Raw genomic sequence first — 18,352 nt, 5'->3', positions numbered from 1 at the left:
TTTAGGATGTACGCTCGTACTACTATCATGAACGCTTAACATCTTTCTGACCATTAATAACATCATAACTCAGGAACAGAAGGAAAAAAAATCAGTCATACACTGACCTGGTGACATTAATCTTGGGTGTCCACGTACTCTGCGCAGCTGGGGGGGAGGTGTGTGTGAAGCGTCCGTGTTTTCACAGACATGAATATAAACCCTGAATGCAACTTGACTGGTGCATCTAAACATACAACCACAGGGTGATTATTCTTGTCTTTTTCTATAATGACAGGGAAATCTGGTGGGGAAAAAATAAATGCTAATGTTAAAATTTAAATAAACTAAAAATATGTACCTGAATCTGCCATCTAAATGCACACCATGTGTTTTGGGATTTTAAATAACTGTAGAATTGGTCCTGATACATCAAAGCTCCCCAGTCACTATTAAAAGATGGACACTTTATCTGAGTATCCTATGGTCTCCATCATTATGTGTATCTTAACCCTTTGGAACCTGAGCAAGTGGGTGTGATTTTTTTCAAAAAGAGGAAGAAAAGGCAACAAACAACTAAACAAGACATGGTCCAAAAATGAGAAGAAGAGAAGAAAAATACCTGAAAATAAGAGTTTCCCCCTGCTTCTGGGTTCATTTTCTGTTTATCCTACCCTCTTTTTTAAAACATTTTTTTAATGTAATTTATTCAGCTTTTACAAATTTCTTGCAAAGATGCTTATTGGCTTGTTGCTCATGTCTTAAAAGAAATCAAAAGAATTTACTCAGATTTCAAAGGGTTGAATAGCTTGTGAGAGGCGTCTAAACGCAATTAAAGAAACCTACAAACGTTTCAGTTTTCATTTGCGAAACTTGGTTATGTTTTTACAAACTGCATCTTCAGTAGCTAGTCATTTATAATACTATTTTTCCCATTAAAGTGTAAACAGTAGTCCAGTCATGGTCAGGAAGCGCAGCCTTATATTTAAGAGTTATGTAACAGTTAATAGCGTATTTATAAACACAAAAACGTACAAAGAAAGACGTCCATGTGGTATATTTTCCTAAAAACTACTGTTGAGTTTTTGTCAGATTTTGGCAGCACATTTCTTCACTTCACAAGCAGCTCGTGCACCTCTCCCCTCCCACAACGGGGCGGATTTGGATTTGCCCGCCGCGCGCGTGCGTCATCATGTACACTGCCGGAGCTACAGTAGAGCCGCAGCCCGGAAACAGACAGCAGCAGCCTGTAGCAGCAGCGGAGCTAGCTACCTCCATGCGTGTGCTGTCACAAGGGTGAACAGCCCGCGAGACCAACCGGAGAATACACTTCTGTCTTCTCTCTTTGAGGGCCCCGGCATTGTACATAAAACGGAGCGACAGGGACCGACGCGGACATGGCGACATCCAGCTCCTGTGTTGTGGTAGGTTCACTCAGAGATGAAATGAGAGCTGGAGGGTGCTCGTAGGTTACCGCTACGTGCCCACTGCAACAACACGCTGCACGCGGGCCCCACTGCGTTTACTAAGCGTTATACAGCTACTGCAGGTCCGTAGTGTTAAAGTACCTCTCTGTGTGATCGCCTCGGTAACACGTTTTGTTGTGTCATTTACATAACGGTTATGTATTTTCCATATCGCGTGGCCTGCGGCTATGGAGACCGTCACAGACACGCGCTCCCCACGTTTGGCGTACATGACGCAGGAAGAGCTTTTGTATGGGCACGTTTGAACCTAACGTGCAAGTGTTAGTGTCTGAAAGCAGATGGAGTTTTTTTTTCTGACTATATTACACGATTGTAAGCAACTGTGAGCAGGCAGTAAGGAACGCACGAGCTGCAATCAAGTGGGCGTGTTTGAGCTCGCGCTCCTTTGTGTCAAAAGCATTGCTAGGTAATATGTTATTGGTATAATTGGCATAAAATGAAATATAGCTTATTGACTTTGAGAGTATGTCCAAAAACGAATTTAAATCAATTTGAAACGTCCAATCTACAGTTGTGAATATAATGATATTTTCAGTGCAGAAATGTGAATACACAGTTAAAGTTTTAAATTTGCCTCAGAGTGCAATTTTCTATCTAGCAGGACAAAGAAAATACAGTTTGGTGTCTTGAAACTTCATGCAGAGCAAGCTTGTGTTAAATCCATACTGCTTAAGATCTATTTGGTTGTCTACAGTGATAGTTTTGTTTCTGAAAATAAACTGGAAATATTTTTTCCAGTAATGGTTTTCTTTGTACGTAAGTGTGTTATTTTGGTTTGAGTCACAACATGAGGTCTTGCATTGTGGAATCTGTCTGCAGTTTTGTTATAAGTCTTATAGATAAATTAACTGCTAGCCATGACCTTGATACTGGAATATGTAAATAAATAACCAACGTGCTCTATTTTCCAGGACTTTCCCTGGAAAGCAGTGTTTCATTGACGCTATAATAAAGCTAAATGCCCAATAAAAGACAGTGGAAGATCCTGTCTTCTATGTCACATTTTTGTCTCAAAGTTTTTCTACAAGTGTTGCTGGAATTTTGACCTGGAGCTGGAGACGTGTCACATTTGAAATGAAATTATCTGTAAAGTGCAGTGTTTCCCAACATAGACACACACTTCAAGGTCTCCCCTCTATTGACCTTACATAACTTTGCGGTGTTTTTCATGTTGTACTTTCCAACTTTGTTCCTTGTATAACAGACAACTAGCCGTTTCATCCAATGGAAAACACTCCTAGAAAATGATGAAACCACAAGGACATCTGCTCAGTATGAGTCATTATTATTTTGGAGTTTAATCGGGGTTAGTCTAAAGAGATAGGCATGTTTTTCATTTTGGCGGGCATAAAAGGAAATGCTTTGTTCTAGTTCAGCCACATATGATGTAAGGACAGACACTATGTAGTCCAATGTTCAGTAAAGCAGTGACAGTCTGTCCAAACTGCACCGGATTAAATACGGTGTGTGCTTTCGGTCACTCACATTATTCCCACAGCACCTCCAGCTTCGCACCAGCTTCCCAGCTGTCACATGATACCAGTTATGTTGTCTGGGTTCATGTGGCAGTTTGAGAATTTATGGTTTGTATTTTCCACTGCTGTCTGATATCTGTCTGTTGCTTGCTAAACTTTTACAGAGTTGTTCTCAGAGTTTGTGTATTGTGGCAAAATAACAAACTGTAGAAGCAGCAGAATATATGAAGGGAGTTGATGAGAAAGTAGTCCCCCATTGACCTCATCCCCTTCCCTTTGTACCACACTGTATCAGTTGAATGCCCCGTGTTCCATGTTAGGTAATACTCCAAAGACTTTTTTTAACCCCTTTGTGTCATGCTTTATTTCAGATCAGCGATGAGGAGCAGGGGTACGACCTGGACCTTTTCTGCATACCAAAGCACTATGCATCTGACCTGGAGAGGGTCTACATCCCACATGGACTCATCTTGGACAGGTGGGGTGCATGTTTTTTGCGCCTGTAGTAGGGTAGTGAAATTGTAATTATTTGTCAGCTAAAATCTCTGAATAATAAACAAAGTCAGACACCATTTCAAATTTTAAGTGATCATATTTTTTTTTCCAAAATGTTCTTATTAATTGTTGAGGGTTTGTGCCTCGGTGGGATTATTTCATTATTATACTTGGGAGGTGCTTTTAGAAACCACGTCTGTGCCTGCTGACGCTAACAGAAAGAAAAAGGGGACTACTGCTGACTGTAGCAGAAAACTGAGCTGACAGTCTTTCTCTCTCTCTCTCTCTCCCTCCCTCTGTGCCGCCCACGTGACCCCAGGACAGAGAGACTGGCCAGAGAGATCATGAAGGAAATGGGGGGGCACCACATCGTGGCCCTCTGTGTGCTCAAAGGGGGTTACAAGTTCTTTGCAGACCTGCTGGACTACATCAAGGCGCTGAACAGGAACAGTGACCGCTCCATCCCAATGACAGTGGACTTCATTCGCCTCAAGAGCTACTGTGTAACCTTTCAGTTTTTCTATTACTATGTTTTTTAAATCACTTTAGATATGCTGCGCATTTAAAAAAACAAAACAAAATGGAATAGTAAACTTTTTTTGCATTTTGTTTTAAAGATTTGAATGCTTAAAGGAATTCTTCACCGCCCAATTTACCATTTTAATGTCAGTTACCTACCCTCATGTTACATTGAGTTAGTGCAGAAAACCTTGTTTATCCAGGTGTATCTTCAGTACTTCCCAAACACTTCACATTAACCTTGCAGCCAGGCAGACCTGTCTGACTGGAAACTGACCTGAAAGTGAAACTTGAATTTTTACGTTTTTTTTTTTAACCTTGCTTAACATGGGAGCTGCTGGTCTAACCACGGCCTCAATCAGTTAGTTTGTGTTATTGTGTGAATTTGATGTTTTGAAGTGGTAACGTCAGATTCACCAAAGTCACACAATAACACCAAGTACTGATCAGTGTTTCCTCTAGGATTTTTTTCAGCAGCGGGGGGCAGGCTCTCCGGGGAGCCGCGGCGGCGTAAACAAATGACGCTTTTTAAAGGCTGAATGTAAAAATAAAAAATAATAACAAAAAATCAACAATAAAATAATAAAAACAATAAATAATAATTTCTTGATGGGGCTGTAATCAGTGGCAAAGTTTGCACCCAGGCTCAGAACAATGGATGTTTCTTGGTTTTCTGTAGAACAGCTCTAAGGCTCTGTTGTACGGAAATTCACCAAGAGGCCCGCTGATGCTCAGCAGCATCCATGCTGCAAGGTGATCCCCCTGCAGCCTGTTTCTCAAGTCAGTCTTCACCTACAAATAGAAACAATATTTTTATTTATTTATTTTTTTTCAACCCATTTAGGGTCCCAGCCTGATAGCCTGTGTTTCCCTTTATGTTTTTCTCCTCTCCTCTCATCTCTCTCTCCTGCACCATCACTTTGCTCTCCTGCTCCTTCACTCGGCACTCCCCCTCCTGTACTCTGCTCTCCTTCACTTTGTTGCACTGCTCCTCCCTGTCTGTTACTTGTCTTATACGATAACATAAAACATTAACGTTAGATAATTTACACTCACGTCACATTTGATTACAAGTGTGAACATAATTTTTTACCTAACCATCATAATTTGAGTCAGTAAAAAGGCTAATGATACCTGACTTGCGCCATCCTCATCTCATCACTTGAACAAGCTCATCTGAAAATGCAGTCAGCAGTTACATCATGGCGTGTATATCGCTTAATGCTATCAATTAGTTTACTCACGTTAGCGACACTGAGTTGAGTTGGCACCGGGCCCAATTAACGTAAGCTGCGTAACCTTAGCTGGCCATCAATATTTTGCGAATGTTTATTTAACTAATAAAATCTATTATAAGTTTTCTTAAGCTAATAAGTCTACCTTTTCTCCGGTAAGTTGCACGCTGTTTTCAGGCCGACACTCCTCTGACTCTCCGACCTGATGCCTGGATGCGAGCAGCTAATTAACGTCGGCGCCAGTTAGTTCTGTTGGGGGGTGGGAGGGGGCGGTGCTATCTACCCCAAAGAGTAGATACGGAGCAAGATAGTTATCTGCTATCTCCTAAATGAGTGTAGCGGAAACACTGCTGATGGAGGCAGCCTGAGACCCACAGCTCTGATGTTCAGCAAGGTGAATTATTATTTTTGTAAATAGAGTGAAGCTTTGATAAGTTTCAGGTTTAGTTCTGTTCCCCATCACAAACGGGAAAACACAGCACAGACTGCATGAATCATACCTGGAGTATACTGCATGAGTTGTGAGAGTTTGTGAAGTATAGTATATAGTTTTGCCGTAGTTAAACATGGACCTTTCTGACTTTAACTCATCAAGAATTTTCGCAGTTTTTGGATTTTTATGTTCATCGCAAATGCACGCAAGAAAAAAGTTTCTCAGTGTAAAACAGAATGAGTTATTGATATACGAATGATCATTTGGTGGGTGAAGCATTCCTTTAAGTTATCCTGTGGAGGTTTTTTAACCACTATCAGCATTATGGTGCAGTGTTTTTGCAAGTGTTCACTCAATTTATTAATCCTTTTAAATGCACACAAAGACGCACATGTATGTACGTCAGCATGCAGGCAATGCAAGTATACATATGCTTTTCTACTGAGTGAAAGTTTGCTGCTCTAAGAGGTGCAGCACTGTGCGAGCGAAGGCAGCAAAAACAAAGTCTTCAAGCTAGCAGCTGTGGATGTACACAATGCAAGTTTTTAAATAGACAAGAATCCACTGTGTAAGTGTTTTCAAGAGAAGGAAACGCATTCAGCACCAGGTATCCATCCAAAAGTGGCACACATATGAACCAAATTTCCAAACCAGCTTTAAATAAACCATTACAAGTAAACACAGCATAAAAAGAGGGTGTCATTAAGAGTGTCAGTCAAATCGTAGTGGAAAACCACGTAGAAAACCTGCTTAATTTACAGAGTAATCTCCTCACTGGTCCACACAGTTGTGATGTGTTGCCATTTTTTGTGTCTCTTTAATGGACCAGAGTGACAGATAACTCACAGGCTTCATGTACATCAAGATTTATTCTTATTTTCTCAGTGTATTTTGTCATTTTTTAAATTTTTGAGATTTTTTTGAATGAATTATTTTAATTTCTGGTGTTTCTGCTCAGTGGATGGAAACACACTTAGTGATACACAGAATGTGTTTGAAAGGAACATAATTTTACTGGATTTGTACGTTTTGATGAATAACATAATGCTATATACTTTATTATGCAGCAAGTTTAACTTTATTATTTAATCAACCATCATGTTACGTGTTTTTTTTTTTGATGCACACTGTAAAACATGACATGAAAAGTGTGTAACAGGTGCACTTGGTTCTTGTCCTCACAGAACGACCAGTCGACAGGTGAAATCAAAGTCATCGGTGGAGATGACCTGTCTACGCTGACGGGCAAGGTAAGAAATATGATTATGACTGAAACAATCTTTGTTGACACTGTGATCAATTCTGGTATCAATAATAGTAACTTAAAAATACAGTGAACTTGGTGAAATGGTTAACGTATAAAACAAAGAAAGGTATGAATAATAATATGGTTGAAAAATGAGGCCGTTTCTCCCCACAGGCTCAGTTCATTTGTCAATGTTGCTGTAACCCGGCTCTTTTTATTCAAAGTAACTTTACTCCCTATTTCCTGAAATACTTTGTTTTGTATTATATTTTGATGTTTATATTTAATGACAAAATAAAATAAAAATTGAAAGAAAAAAAAAATACGGTGAATTGAAATGAGAAACTGTACTGCTCTTGTTGTCCATCATAGTTTATTATTTCTGGACATTTCCACTATTTTCATCATGAACAGACATTTAAAATGAACTGAAAACAAGTAGTTTGTTGATAAGTATTATCAGTACTCATGAGTTCTGCTAGCCAGGTGCTTAGATATAATGATTTAATGACTTGCTCCAATGTTATATTTCTTTATAGGTTAACTGCATGTTACAGTGAGATGTATCCATCCACTGATTTCACTAACATGTTTTTTGTTTTTCTTTTTACACAGAACGTCTTGATTGTGGAGGTATGTACTGATGTTTTCTTCCATAGTAAAGCAGACCACTTTCTGTTCCAAGACCGCTAATATGAGCTTCTCTCACGCTGTGTTTCAAGGATATTATCGACACAGGGAAGACAATGAAGACATTATTGGAACTCCTCAAACAGTACAACCCCAAAATGGTTAAAGTAGCAAGGTAATTTGATTCCTTTAAAACGTCTTTTGGGGCACAATCCATTCTATCTTGTACAATTGTGATGTTTTTCTCACTTTCACAACACCAGATTGTGGTGTTTTCCACTAAGTGGCTATCTCAGGCTGTCTCTTATCCGTCTTTGACGTGGCTGGTGGTATTATGATTGATGATGAACTTGGTTTCTGTCCTCAGTTTGTTGGTGAAAAGAACACCAAGAAGTGTTGGCTACCGACCAGACTGTGAGTTCAAGACAAATCATGTTTTAAGACTGTTTATGAAAATGTATGGTCCATATAATGTAATGTACAAAAAATAGTTGCCACTAAATGTGCTTTTTTGAAGAACGCTTTAATATACCGTCATTTCAGAGTTGTCAGTTTACCACTACAATGACAAGTAACTGGTTAATTTGCCTGTTTGTTTCAGTTGTAGGATTCGAGGTACCTGACAAATTTGTGGTGGGATACGCGCTAGACTACAACGAGTACTTTAGAGATCTAAATGTAAGTATTTCAGATAGATTCAGACACACTCAGGGTTCCTACACAGTATGGAATCTGATTTTTGTTTCCAGACTGTTGTTTTTTGTCAAATATAAAATGGAGAATTTCTAAAAAATAAATTGATCATACAGTTTAGTTTAGAAGTTTAGTTGGAAAGAAAATATCTTTGAATGACATATATACAGTACATATAACCAAATATCAAAGCTCGCCGTAACATTTATGAGTGAAGTTATCAGGAAAGTGCAAAGAAACCTCTCTGAGTCCACTGTCATTCCATGATCACAGGGAAAAACAAGGCTCCAATTATGCAGTGAACATTAAGTTATTTGACTTTTTTTAGTTGATTTTCAGTTTTTAGTTTAAAAAAAACAGAGGTGGGGTGGGGGAAATATCATTTTTATTGAACATGATATGAAAAATCTACAGCAAGGTCTGGGATATCAGTATGGGGAAAGTATACAGTTTTGAAATGGAAAATGTGTAGGAACCCTGAACATTATTTGTTAAGTTATATGTCTCAAGTTTCAACCAGGTCAAAGTTTGTACAAACAGTAAATACCTGTGTGTTAATGTTAACAGAACAGCAAACATGTGAATCAATGATATGCTGCAACACTCATTGATTCATTTCTGTTTTCAGCATATCTGCGTCATTAGTGAAACAGGGAAGGAGAAGTACAAGGCATGAGGATCACTTCGGAACAATTTTTAATGTATGGTTATTATCTTTTACTTTTGCAGTCCATTTTTATATTTTATTACCTTATAATTGTGTGATGAAAATACTCAGCCTGCTCAGGGTCCCTGTAGAGTCACTGTTGGAGTTATAATCCTGACACACACTCGATTCAACTTATGAGAAAAGCGATTGCCTTAGACTGAACCAACAGCTTCCCCTGAAATGAGTAAAATGCTTCTATGCCCCCACACTGATTATTTTTTTAAGCAACGGAGTAATTTATTCAGAGCAATGCTGCTAGCTTTAAGTAGAATATCACAATTGCCGTGCCACAAGATTTCTTTTATTGTAATTTTACTTTTACCTTGAACTATCAATGGCTCTTTTATGGGCACTCTTAAGAAGGATGTTAAGTTTTCTTTAAATCTGTATGTATATTTTGGGACACACACATTTCTATTTTAATGTTGTGTGTGTGTGTGTGTGTGTGTGTGTGTGTGTGTGTGTGATGAGATTTTCTTAAGATTTGTTGTTTTGAACAGTAACACAAATGTTCTCAATTAAACAAATGGATATGCTGAAGATAAAATATGCTCTTTTTTATGAGTGTTAATGACATCTGTTGTACAACATCTGTTATACATCTGTCTGATGTATAAATGTCCAGTTGGTACTTTATCTGAAGTTAAAGGTTATTCAGTCATGTTTGAAATAATAGATCCACATTTAACTGCAATGAATCAGACATAATTTCACAAGTTGTTTTAATTGTTTTAGTTTTGTTTTTTTAACTTTTTAAATTCTCTACTATATAAAATGCTCTCAGTCGTGCCATCGCTGTAAACCAACATCAGTTTGCAGTACCAGCCATTAAATGTTCACACCCCTCTTGTGACTAATGCATTTCACTACAAAGCTTTCTATACAGGGTGACACCAAATTTTTTGAAAATTGAAATTATTTCTGTCCAATGATGGTGAACTTGATTTTGAAATGCACTGGTGTTGCAGATAGGATTAATAATCCCTCCTTCCAAAACATGTATTTGAGGAAGTAAATCTAGCAGCCAACTGAGCTCCAAGGTTTCTCATAAGACAACGTAACATGCTTGACTGAAAGGAATACTGGCCAAACAGGATTTCTCTTGTTGAACAACATATTTTTCTCTCTCTTTTCATGTGTCTAATTATTATGTGAGCATATATGGAATAGTTTCCTTTATTTCTTGATTATTTGACACTGATAGAGCCTGAATTATTTGAAATACATGTATATTTTAACAATAATATTAGGGATTGTACTATATTTATCAGAGTATTTTTTCTCTAATATCACAACCCTCCCTGGAGCTACACATATTTACCCTGAGCCTCCCTGAGTGACTCCAAGGAAATGCATATCCCTCCCTTCATCGTAAATTCATCACATATTTCACAGTTCTTTGGAATAAATCATGTGATTTTGAAGTTTAAGGAAAACATGCCTTTCAAACCCACGTGCAGGTTTTGGGGTTCTGAGAGTATTTAGAATAAATACAAAATACTTTTTTCTTTTTTTTTTACATCCACCCAGGGTGCTGAAAAAATATTTGGATTGCCTTCCTGGTTTTGCACCACTCGTTTCTCTTTCTCAAATAACAAATAGTGTCTTATTTATAATCGAAGTGAACTCACCAAGCATGTACTGGTCCAGGCTTTATAAATGCTTACATTTTCTTTGTTTTTGGCACTAAGTACTGTCATAATCAGATCAAACATTATAAAAAAAAGTCCAAGTAAATTCAATTAATGGGGAAGAACACCTTGATATGAACAGTGGCTGCTGTAAATATCATTACAGCAGCCACTATTTTGTCAGATAAAACAGAAAATCTGCCAGAAAAACCAAAGACTTCCATCCACCTGGAGTTACCTGCGTGAGACCACCTGTGAGCAAAGACGTCAGGGCACCAGGTAAAACCAAAAACTGTATTTGACATGCTTCTCAAGACATATTGCTCCTGACACCGCAGGTGCAGCAGATGTATTCATACAAAGGATGCAGTCGGCCACATTTGAGCCTGAGCACGCCGGCGGATGAAGCAATTTGATTGGACAGCAGTGCTAACGTTAAAAGGGGCGTGAAGTTTGCAGCTAGCGGCTAGCTGTTAGCTCCTGTGTGAACATCTGGGACCTGCTTCATTCTTGGCGGCGCCCTGCAGAAACGAAAACTGTAGAGCGAGTTATATTTGCGACAGACCCGGCGTATTTAACCACTGTGAGCCGTGGACGCCTTCAGGCTGACGGACAGGAACATTTAGTCAGTGAAATGTTTACCCGGCCTCTCTGTGGACATGGCATTGTGGCTATCGGCGTCAATGCTAACTTAGCTCGTTAGCCTAGCAGGCTAGGTAGCAGGGCTTTAGCTGTGGATGAAACTAGCTACATAGCACTAGCTCACATTAGCCGGGAGGCAGACTCGCGTTGTGAGAATTACTTAACAGCAACGTCGTGAGATTAACGTCACCTACGTTTGATTCGAGGCGAACATTTATTTTGCGCTCAGAGTTAGCAGCCAGTCAGTTTGTCTAACGATAGCTAAGTTAGCGCGCTAACATGCAATGAGAGTTTAGCAGAGCAGCGTTTCAGTTTTCAGCCGCTGCTGCCCTGCACCAGCGGACTAACGGGGCGGTAGCTATCCGTTACCGGGCATTGTGCGGTATGTAGCCATGGCATGCTAACCATCCATCGGGAAAGTTTGTGACTGGTCATAACGTTACATGCAACGTTAGCACAGGCCAGCTCTGCCTGGGCTGGTAGTCGTAATATGAAGGATTACAGAGATAGCGTTGTTATGAGTGATAGTCTGAGGTAATTTGGTTCAGCTGCGGAGTTACACGGACAACAGGGCCTTGCAGATTGCATTGGGTTGACTCTACGTAGCGTGAAGCTAGTTTGTCTCAGCTCAGTTGCCTGATTGATGATGTTTTTTCAAAACACGTAAGTTAGCAAAGTTTGCAGAGCAACAATGTAACACCACTGAGCTGGTAAGTCATTTTAAGTCGATGAATTGGTGGCGGGCAGCGTTGGCTAGGAAAATGAACAATTCAGGAGTGTTGCCACAAGAGAAGATGGAGCTGGATCTGGAAATCCCATCTTCGTTAGTTCAGACCGATGGACACTTGAGACGATCCAACAGTGCACCCATGATAAATGGCTTAAGGTTTCTACAACGTGACACATTAATTTGCTGCATAATGATCCAGTGAATGCCCTTTCTCATACAGATTGACCTCCTGGATAGAAGACACATGACACATGGTTGATGTGTGAATTTGTCATTGCAGTGATAACTCCCAAGTCTTCCAGAGAGAGGTCCTACGTAGCCGGAGAAACAGCACTACAGTTGTCAACAGGCCCAACATGGTACCATACCTTATATTAAACACATGCTTACTCACATACTCTGTCTGAATTATTCTGTATTGAATGTTATCTTCTCCACATGCATCCTTCTTTACAGGTCCCCTCATCACCTATTCGTGTTCCCAGCACCAGACTTCATCAGATAAAACAAGTAAGAAAAAGAAGAGTTGATTTCGACATGTGTGGGAATGTTTCTAAAGGAGCATGTCAGACCGCTGTCTCCCTCTCGAGCCATAGGGAGTGATGGTGTCTAAAAAAACATGCGAGAGTAACACTTTCAGGAGTCCACAGGGCCATCGATCTTTCAGAATTGATCCATTGGTAGTATCGGACTCCAACAGAGGACATCCTTACTCTGACGTAGTCCACTGTTTGAATTAAATTGCCATGAATGACACAAATCATACTACTAATTTAGCTTTTGAGGTAGGATTTAGGTTGTACCTTTCAGTTAGAATCCGGCCTCTCAGGAATGATATGAGCTAGAATAATGTATAGTTTTTATATTTAGAATCTGTTTGAAGAATATATGTAACTCAGAAAAGCTAAGCAGACCCAAAGGTCACATACTGTGCTCATTGTTTGGGTTCATGTTGTATGTGGGGTTTCTACTAGAACATGTATACATGCATATATGTTTAAAAAACATGTTTTTCTGTATACTGCCTACCTGAATACACTTCTGTTCATCGTCTGTCTGCAATGCCTTATTTTAGCGCCTTGTCTTTAAGCCCCCCTCATTAAAAAGCCACTGTGCCCTGATTGGCCAGTGTTTCTGCGTCTTCCAACTAAATACTTTTGCCATCTCTGCTTTGTCAGTGCAGGTGTGATGATTGTAATGGCATTGTAGCAGTGGTTTCTATGGCTACATAGCATAGTTGTGACATCCAAACTTCTTGGAAGTCCTGACGACTTGTTAAAAGGGTCGGTCCCTGGATATGGACTGGCCATTTCACTGTGGACTGAGTGTTAAGATACTTTCAGGTTATTCATACAGCACCTATACCTGCTTAATAATAAAAAAATAAATAAAAGAAATCTGCCTTTGCCCTCCAACTAAGACTTTATAACCATTAATCACCGTAATGTGCTCTTGCAGGAGGAGGGAGTGGACGTGATGAACAGAGAAACTGCTCATGAGCGGTAGGGTTTGTATTTATTGATAAAGTTGTTGGATAAAAACATTTGTTTGGTACTTTGTTGTTGGTAAAATGGTAATAGGCATCAACTTAATTCCTTGTTTTTTTATTTTGGTACACACAGGGAGGTTCAAGCCGCCATGCAAATGAGCCAGTCCTGGGAGGAAAGCCTGAGTCTGGTAAAGCATGACTCCTCATTACAGCTTATCCAGCCCCCATCAGTGTTGTTGACATGTTCTGTTGCCTGAATCCTTGAAAGTCAGCTCTGTTTTGCCTTCCCACTGCATGTTTTGGCCCTGGGCCATTGTTGGCCTCTCGATTTTTGTAGAGTGGACAAGTACAAACATGCTAGATTAACAAAACATTTGGAGTAAACAGGGCCACCAGTCTTTCAAGGTCAGACTGAGTTGGTAGTATAACACTCCAACACTATCTGAATGATGTTTACCACCTCACTGCACTGTACCGTAGAGCTGAGATGTCAGACGACGCGGCCGCTAATATGTTTGGTAATCACGTGTTCTCAGAGTGACAATGATTTGGAGAAGTCTGCATCTTCGTCTCCAAAGCGCATCGACTTTGTGCCTGTGTCGCCTGCCCCATCCCCGACCAGAGGCATCGGAAAAAAGGTACATCTGACCTCCGTATGTTTACAAGCACATAACCTGATTATATTGTGACTAAGTGCATGAAGGTTGAATTGAAAGCATTTTAACGGTTTGCTGTAATCAGATTTTCCTAACAACTTTATATCAGATTAAGTCTGCATGGTGGCCTGCAGGAAGCAATTTATTAGCAGCAGAAAAACAAAGTTTTTTCATGTTGAGCTTCTTTTTTTTTCCCCCCGCAGCTTAAAAAATAAACTCAAAAACAAGCCACACCAGTTTGTATTGATTCAGTCATTATTTTTGGGATGGAAAAAAAGGTTAATAACATGCCACATAATCAAGAACTTGCTAGCTGGGTTTTTTATACACCATTTTGTTTTTAATTTTAAAAAGATAACTTCTTTAGCATGCTAACACAATACAAACCACATCAGAGTATTGCCTTAGTTTGTCTTAACCTGATCTTCGGTCCGCTTCCTTACAAGCAGCAGTGTTTCTCACCTTCACTACAAATCCTCGTGAGCAGCAATGGCCTAACACCCAGCCCGATACCCAGCCCGACGCGACGCTTCAGGTGAGCAGCAAGCCTTTGAGTAAAAACTGCAGTTAATAACCTTAACATTAACTAATGTTGCTGCACTCTTAAATAAAGGTTTGTGTGGTAGACGTCTCAGTTGGCTGTGAGACTACAGTAGCATCAGTGTCCTCCAGCTTGACTGTCACTACCTTTTGCCCATCTTTGAAAAAAAAAAGATGATTTTTATAACGCACTTAACTATTTTACTGCCTTAACTTTTCGTCTAAGGAATCTTTTATCATTTTATTAATCAAATATTAAGATGACAGGTGTTTTTGTAACTGCTGACGGCCACTGATTGTGGCTAAATTTTGAAATATACTGGATTGACAAAGTGTGTACTCTGTGCTCCTCAGCCGACGGAGTCAAAGCCCAATCAACTGCATCAGAGCCAGCATACTGGGCCCCATAAAACGTAAAGGTGAGGTACCCGACGTGTCTCAAAATGCCTCATTAGATGCCGTGAGCTTGAAATTCTACCACAAGAGCCTCTTCATTTATAGATAGAAGTGATCTGTTGTAAATTCAACAAATTGTAATCCAGACTAAATCTTGTTTAAGTCAATGAGGGGACTATTGACTGTACAATTTAAGCAGAATTTTAAGCCAGTTCAAAAATCAATAATTTTGTGTTATTCATGAACCTCACTGGCTTGAAAAGGTTATTTAAGGGACTTCCTTTGAACCTTAAACCTTTCTGAAGCTCTTTACTGATCTGTGGTTGACTGCTTTTACAGAATGATTCAGGTATTTAATAATAATGATGATAATAACTTCTCTTGATTTCCTTTTTGATGTGGTTTCATTCAATGTTTAACTTATGAGTTTAACAACTGGAGACTGCACTGGCTCTCTGGTAATGAACTGATCTGTCATTTTCTGCAATTAAACACTCTTCATCCAACTCTCCCTTTTCAGAGTAACCACAGACTGCACATGAGATTTTTAATGTCCTCTTACTCTGCAGGTGAGATGGAGACGGAGAGTCAGCCTAAGAGACTCTTCCAGGGTACCACCACCATGCTGTCCTCTGACGCGTCCAATCTGTCCGACCTCAGTTCCTGGTAAGACTTTGGGGATCAACTGAAGGAAATGCCAGAACACACGATCGAAATCGCAGAGTTGAGATGATTCAGTCAATGTTTTCGGGTTTAGGTGACCAGCACTAAAAGAAGAACGTGGAAGAAACGTAGTGGTTTATCATGATCTGTTGCGAAAGAAAAACCTGAAAGCCACGGATACATCACTTTTGTACGTTATTAGTTCTGATGTGATTAGCCGAGTGCTGGAGCCCTGACAGAGCTGCTACATACCGAGGTTCCTCTTAATGTTGAGGAACTGCCCTTTAGATATTTTAAACTTTAGACTGTGCAGAATGTTCTGCTTTGTGTTTTTCCCTGATAGTAAACATCAGCACACAGTACGTCACACACCAGCATTCATGACGTGCTTAGACACATAAAAATAAACAAAATTTGCTATCCATTTAATATATGTGTGTGTGTGTGTGTGTGTGCGCGCGCATTTCAAAAGGGACAAAATGCTACAGTAAATGGACACCAATGTGAGATTGCCACGATTAGCCTGCAGTCTTCCTGAACTCTCCCTTTTCTTTCAGTCACTCTCCAGATTTGCTGGATGGCAGCCTCAGCAGCGTCGGCTCCTCCACAGACTCACCGGGCAAAATGGAAGGGGTGTCGCCCTCGTCGTCCAGCAACTCGCCCTTCGCTTCCCTCCAGGATTTGTCCCCAAAGTGAGCACGGGGACGGCAAGAGACACTGTAAAGGACTGGCGCCAGAAAAGCCTCTCTCCGGGGAACGCGTTTTCCTTCTCAGACCCTCCATCTCACCATCGCCTAGATTTAGTTGAAGTGGAATCTTCCACGTTTGTTTCCGAGTGGCTGTTTTCATGGCTGCACTGTGGAGGGTCGACGTATGCGCGAAGCGAGGAAACTAAAGCCATGGATGAGTTTTAGCGTAGAAGAGGTGAGCCTCGTGAAACTGAGGACGACTGAAGACACTGTGAGCACCAGCTGCTAGTAGAGGATTTTGGATGGTGCTTGGCTTCATAGTGATATTGTGTTCATAAGTGGCTTTGCTTCTGTTCTACCAGCCCCCCTTTACTGGAGAGAGACATTGAGCACTGGACAAAAGAAAAAAACAGACTATTTGGATGTGTACATCTTCCCTGTTTTCGTGCTGGAAAACTCCTGTCCACATGCCTTTGTATGTACACAGTCTGCAGATTTTGTAAGAAAAATATTTAACTTATTGTTTTCCTGCTTTGTAATTATGTACATAATAACCGTGTCAGATGTCGTACATAGTTTTAAGTTTGCGACCGGCTGTGAGGTGAATGCGGGCACGGGTCTCCAACAGCAAACGTTTTCTTTGTAAAGGAACATTAACTACTTGTGGGGGACACCTATGGAGATTTCCTTACTGTCAATACTGAAAGAGAAGTTATGTTTTCAGCAGATTTCCTGAATATTTTTATGCTATGGGCTTTGAACTGTGGTGATTTTTTTTTTTCAGTTTGGCTTTTATGCCCCCTCTCCCATGGCTTGTTGCAACTGTAATTGCCTGCTGTGAGCAGTTAATGCACCTAGCAGTCTGTGGTGGATGAAGTGAGATGGTCATCACTGTGGGGCGTTGAACACTAAAAGATCCTCTGTATCCTGTGTTTTTGTCAGGATGTTTTTGTAGATGAGCAGAAATTATTCCATTTTCTTTTTACTGGGGAAAATGTTCTTATTTATGGGGTGGGGCGAAAAGTTTATTATAGAAATCGGACGGTGATAGGTTTCTATCCCCTTTAAAAGTGAATCATTTGTGTCGTTATTTACACCAAATCAACTGACTGCTGGAACGTGCAGCAAAAACAAAATGGCACCGTCACATTGTGAGTAAAGAGACTGCTGTTCCTGCTGTGGTTACATTTATTAAAATAGCTTTTTTGCACAGGATGCTCGATCCTGTGATGTTTTCAGCCTGTGTGTGTGAAGCAGAGAAGAAGTGAAACTTGGCTTTCTTTTAAAGCAAGACTCAAAAAATCCAGTATGTAGAGGTTTAGCCTGTACTGTGATTTTTGCACCCACATTTGCCTGCAACTGTCCTGGCCCCATGTCCACATATCTCCTGTGTAACTTACACGTCTTCAGGTGTAGAAGTTTCAGGTTACCTCTGTAGCCTTTTATGTGTATGTACAAAAGAAAGTGATTGTAAATCATTTTATGGAAGTGTGCCCTTTAATTTAAAGAAAAGTGTGGTTGCAGTATAAATTGACTGAATGTCTTTTTCCTTTATACAAAGATGAAAATGGAAAAAAGCAGTCAGCTTGCCCTGCTGTTAAACAGATATATTTCCCAAGATTTTTTTCTCTCTGTCATCATATGAGGTGTTCAGGGCATGACTTAAGCAAATAATCTTATACTGTTGTAAGACTGCAATGGACAGGCTGTTATCTGCCGAGCTGGCTCACACTTCGCCTATGCTTGTGTCTTTTGTGATTGCAATCGTAGCGAACATCAGGACTAAATAAATTATTTCTTTATTATGTGTGTGTAGCTGTTTTGAATATTCCGAGAGGACTTTTTTCACGACTGTGTATAAAATGTCAAAGGGACAGTTCATCCAAAACCAAAAAAAAAAGCTTTTTTTTTTGATCGGCTCTGAGTTTGACGTGCTAATTTTAGCTCTGTTGCTGCTGTGATGCAATGATGGACCACCATAAAATGCAGTGTCTCTGTGTGAACACTGCTCACAC

The 18,352-nt window shown here is 40.0% G+C and overlaps 2 protein-coding genes and 1 non-coding gene across 3 annotated transcripts; all 3 read left to right on the top strand.

Annotated features, from left to right (window-relative positions):
- The first annotated feature begins 1,186 nt into the window (after positions 1-1,186).
- Positions 1,187-9,747, top strand: hprt1 (hypoxanthine phosphoribosyltransferase 1). Its single transcript, XM_042492841.2, has 9 exons — positions 1,187-1,403; positions 3,313-3,419; positions 3,756-3,939; positions 6,808-6,873; positions 7,485-7,502; positions 7,592-7,674; positions 7,867-7,913; positions 8,101-8,177; positions 8,821-9,747. The coding sequence occupies exons 1-9, from the start codon at positions 1,377-1,379 to the stop codon at positions 8,866-8,868; spliced, it is 657 nt and encodes a 218-aa protein (XP_042348775.2). The 5' UTR covers positions 1,187-1,376; the 3' UTR covers positions 8,869-9,747.
- A 1,229-nt stretch (positions 9,748-10,976) lies between these two features.
- pabir2 (PABIR family member 2) lies at positions 10,977-18,142 on the top strand. The gene is made up of 10 exons (XM_088081342.1): positions 10,977-12,060; positions 12,185-12,263; positions 12,361-12,414; positions 13,363-13,406; positions 13,527-13,581; positions 13,930-14,031; positions 14,499-14,584; positions 14,944-15,013; positions 15,560-15,651; positions 16,206-18,142. Exons 1-10 carry the CDS (start codon positions 11,903-11,905, stop codon positions 16,342-16,344), a joined length of 879 nt encoding a protein of 292 aa, XP_087937468.1. The 5' UTR covers positions 10,977-11,902; the 3' UTR covers positions 16,345-18,142.
- On the top strand, positions 13,684-13,834 carry LOC121948576 (small nucleolar RNA U109). Its single transcript, XR_006106166.1, has one exon. It is a non-coding gene; the product is annotated as a small nucleolar RNA U109 (small nucleolar RNA).
- Positions 18,143-18,352: the final 210 nt, after the last annotated feature.

Source organism: Plectropomus leopardus, chromosome 8, assembly GCF_026936395.1.
Source record: "Plectropomus leopardus strain MGB_pleo_1.0 chromosome 8, ASM2693639v1, whole genome shotgun sequence".
NCBI classification, from domain to species: domain Eukaryota; kingdom Metazoa; phylum Chordata; class Actinopteri; order Perciformes; family Serranidae; genus Plectropomus; species Plectropomus leopardus.
The sequence above is the reverse complement of the archived record's forward strand: the minus strand, read 5'-3'. Positions and strand labels throughout refer to the sequence as shown.